General features: G+C 35.7%; 1 protein-coding gene across 1 annotated transcript; it reads left to right on the top strand.

The window, feature by feature from the left end:
• Positions 1-455: 455 nt before the first annotated feature.
• LOC110444437 (uncharacterized protein RP688-like) lies at positions 456-1,196 on the top strand. Its single transcript, XM_021488816.1, has one exon. It carries the CDS (start codon positions 456-458, stop codon positions 1,194-1,196), a length of 741 nt encoding a protein of 246 aa, XP_021344491.1.
• Positions 1,197-3,081: the final 1,885 nt, after the last annotated feature.

Below are 3,081 nucleotides of genomic sequence, written 5' to 3'. Positions count from 1 at the left end.
CCCCAAGCCTCTCTGCAGTAGCCGCCAGTCGTCTAGCTGGATCCATTCTCACGTTATTCCATTACACAGTAGCATTTCAAATTTACAAATGACTTTCAGGGAAGTGAAACTAACTTGTTGTCTGCGGAGTTCCGGACTAATAAGGAATATTTGCATTAAGACATTACAAGGAAAATGCTGTGTATACTAGTGTTTTACTCTCTTAGTTGTAATTGGATTAAAAATAGATTCAGTTTTGTGGATTTTATACAGCCGAATTACGCCACGAACCAGGGTCTTCATCTCGAGTATATTTTTCTCCTTGTCGGAGAGGCGGTTACAAACATTCGAACTAGGTCTAAGACAAACACTTGTTGAGTGTTGGGCGCTCTACTGATATGTCTTTTCTGGTTAAATCATGGTTGTGGAAAATCATCCTTGAGGTGGTCTTCACTTGTGGCCTCGTCTATTTGTTTATGTCTGGATTAAAGGTTCGAGGCAGACATTTCCCTAACAATGTGTTCAAACCTCAACTCACGGATAGTGACCTTGATAAATTACTAAGAACTCTTGAAAAGTTCGACAAATTAATGACGGAGAATAACATCACGTACATATTGGAAGGCGGTACGCTGCTGGGGTCTTATCGACACCACGGTCCTATTCCCTGGGATGACGATGTCGACGTCATGGTGAATGCCTCTGATAGAGGACGCTTGGCTGAACTTTTACCCAAGATGAAACCTGACTTTGAATTTTTTACACCAGTTAACTATGCCTGGAAATTTTATGACGCAAAATCTAAACATCTTCCTTATAAACCGTTTCGCTGGCCATACGTTGACATCTTTTTCTGGAGTAACAACGAAACTCACATGTATCACGAAATTCACGTGCGACGTCCCCAATTTACGGCACCAACGTACAAAATTTTACCACCTGTTCGACGGAAATTTGCACACCTGTCTCTACCTGTGCCCTGTAACTTAGATATTGGATTACGTTCCGTTGATTTGGCGATCTGTGAATCGCCGAGATATTCCCACAAGACGGAAAAGTATATACCGTTACAAAAGTTTGCTAGTGTTCCGTGCTCGGAGCTTGAACAAAGGTTTGGGTTTGTGAAGCATGTTCGGACGACGGACGGACGATGGAATGAGAGCATGGTCTACCAGGGGGTTGTACTGTACTCGGTCATCACTCCACATTATTGCTGACATCGGTCACAAGCCGATCATTCCTGTAATTAATTATTATATTGATACAACAGGGTAACAGCCGTCCCGGTGATTTTGAACGGTACACAGTCGTATTGATTTTGATTTCAAGTTTGTCTGTGTGTGTGTCGACGATGCGGTATTTTTCATTCTTTTTCAAATTGAAAATTATCGTTGCTTTTATAAACAATCAGATAAGGTCGAATGACATGCATGTTTATTTAATTATAATCGTTCCCATCTGACAATTGGGACGTTCTTTTACAGCAGACAGAATTGAAAAATAAGAAAGAAAATAAAATGGAAAATATAACCACGCAATACAAGTCATTATTTATTTCGTCATATCAATACTTTAAAGTCAGCATTACCGTAATAATTATACGATAGTGTGTCTCGCAATTAATACATATTCATTTTTAGGTGACACATGCTAGGACTGTTGAACATGAGTGCGACGATGCAATGCACATAAGAATACGTGTTTTATTTGTTATAGTGCAAAGACATTTGTGAGAACATGTCTTCTTCGTTATACAGTTTACAGAGACACAAGTGTTTTTCATGATACAGTGAACATACATCAGGTAAGAACACATTTTCTTCGTTAAACAGTGTACAGAGAAACACGTGTTGCTCATGATACAATGTACATTGGAAGATATGTTATGTTACATAGTGAAATGTACACAGAAACACGTGTACAATTTGCAAAGGAAGACGTGTTACACGCAACACAACGTAAAAGATTTTTCACCAAAACGTCAACGAATAACAAAACAATTAATTATATATAATGCGTCAGTAAAGTTTAAATTGTGATTAACGACATTAGACAATCTTGTATTTAAATTGATGCTTGTCATGGTATTCATTGATGTGTTGGGGAATGACTGCTTCTCGGGAGCCCTTGGAAGAAACGAAACGTTTGGGAGTAAAGTCTCTGCCAAAATCCTAGCTGCCGAGAGTGAGATAATGCAGATTACACATATATCTGTTTGGCTGTTACTCAATACAGTCATACACAATCAATGTTTCAGAGACTATTAATAACATTCGTTGACGGTTCAGAGATATCATTTCACCTACTGTTGTCGACTATAGTTCAGTAAGATTTACATTTGTTGTGTCTGAGGTGAAGTAATTGCCGCTATATTTGTCAGTATCTTTGCTGTGTATGTGTAAATATGTCCCGATTAGCCGTTTTACTTACTTAAATTGAATCATTGCTGTGTATGGGCTGAATTGACCTTTTCGCATCGTTACTAAACAGATATATATTTAAATGTAATAACGATATCTGTAAATGTACTAGATATGTCGCTAGTTGAATAGAAATATCGCTATACAACGTTTTATATTTATTTGAAGATATCCACACTATATTTAATTATATAATTCCTCTATTACCAAGTTACATGATATATCCTTAATTCATTTTAAGATACTACTTTCAAATGAAAGATATAATAATTATTTATAATTCTTAGATATATATCTATTGAATTAAAGATTCTTTATTACATTAAAAGATGTGTTTTTTCGTTAATTTAATACTTTTCGAATATATCATTTCAAGTAATCTCTAATACACTGTGTTGGTGTTACATCTTTAATTAACTTTATAATGGAATACTTAACCGACTTCTCTACTGTGTATATGGTAATACGTATTTCACCTTGTGATGTTTGTGTTAATTTCCTTTCATGTTTTGTGTTGGTGTTTCGTTGCATATTTGACCTCTTTGAGGTTTAAGTGAATACGATGTACTTATTTAAAAATAAATTCAAGTCTGGTCAACACTACATGTGTATTTGATTTTGATATCTATAAATTGTTAGACAAGCCATCAATTATTATTGTCAAATATTTAAAAAAAAAAAA

The sequence above is a fragment of the Mizuhopecten yessoensis genome, unplaced genomic scaffold (assembly GCF_002113885.1).
Source record: "Mizuhopecten yessoensis strain PY_sf001 unplaced genomic scaffold, ASM211388v2 hete_36123322, whole genome shotgun sequence".
NCBI classification, from domain to species: Eukaryota; Metazoa; Mollusca; class Bivalvia; order Pectinida; family Pectinidae; genus Mizuhopecten; species Mizuhopecten yessoensis.
The sequence above is the reverse complement of the archived record's forward strand: the minus strand, read 5'-3'. Positions and strand labels throughout refer to the sequence as shown.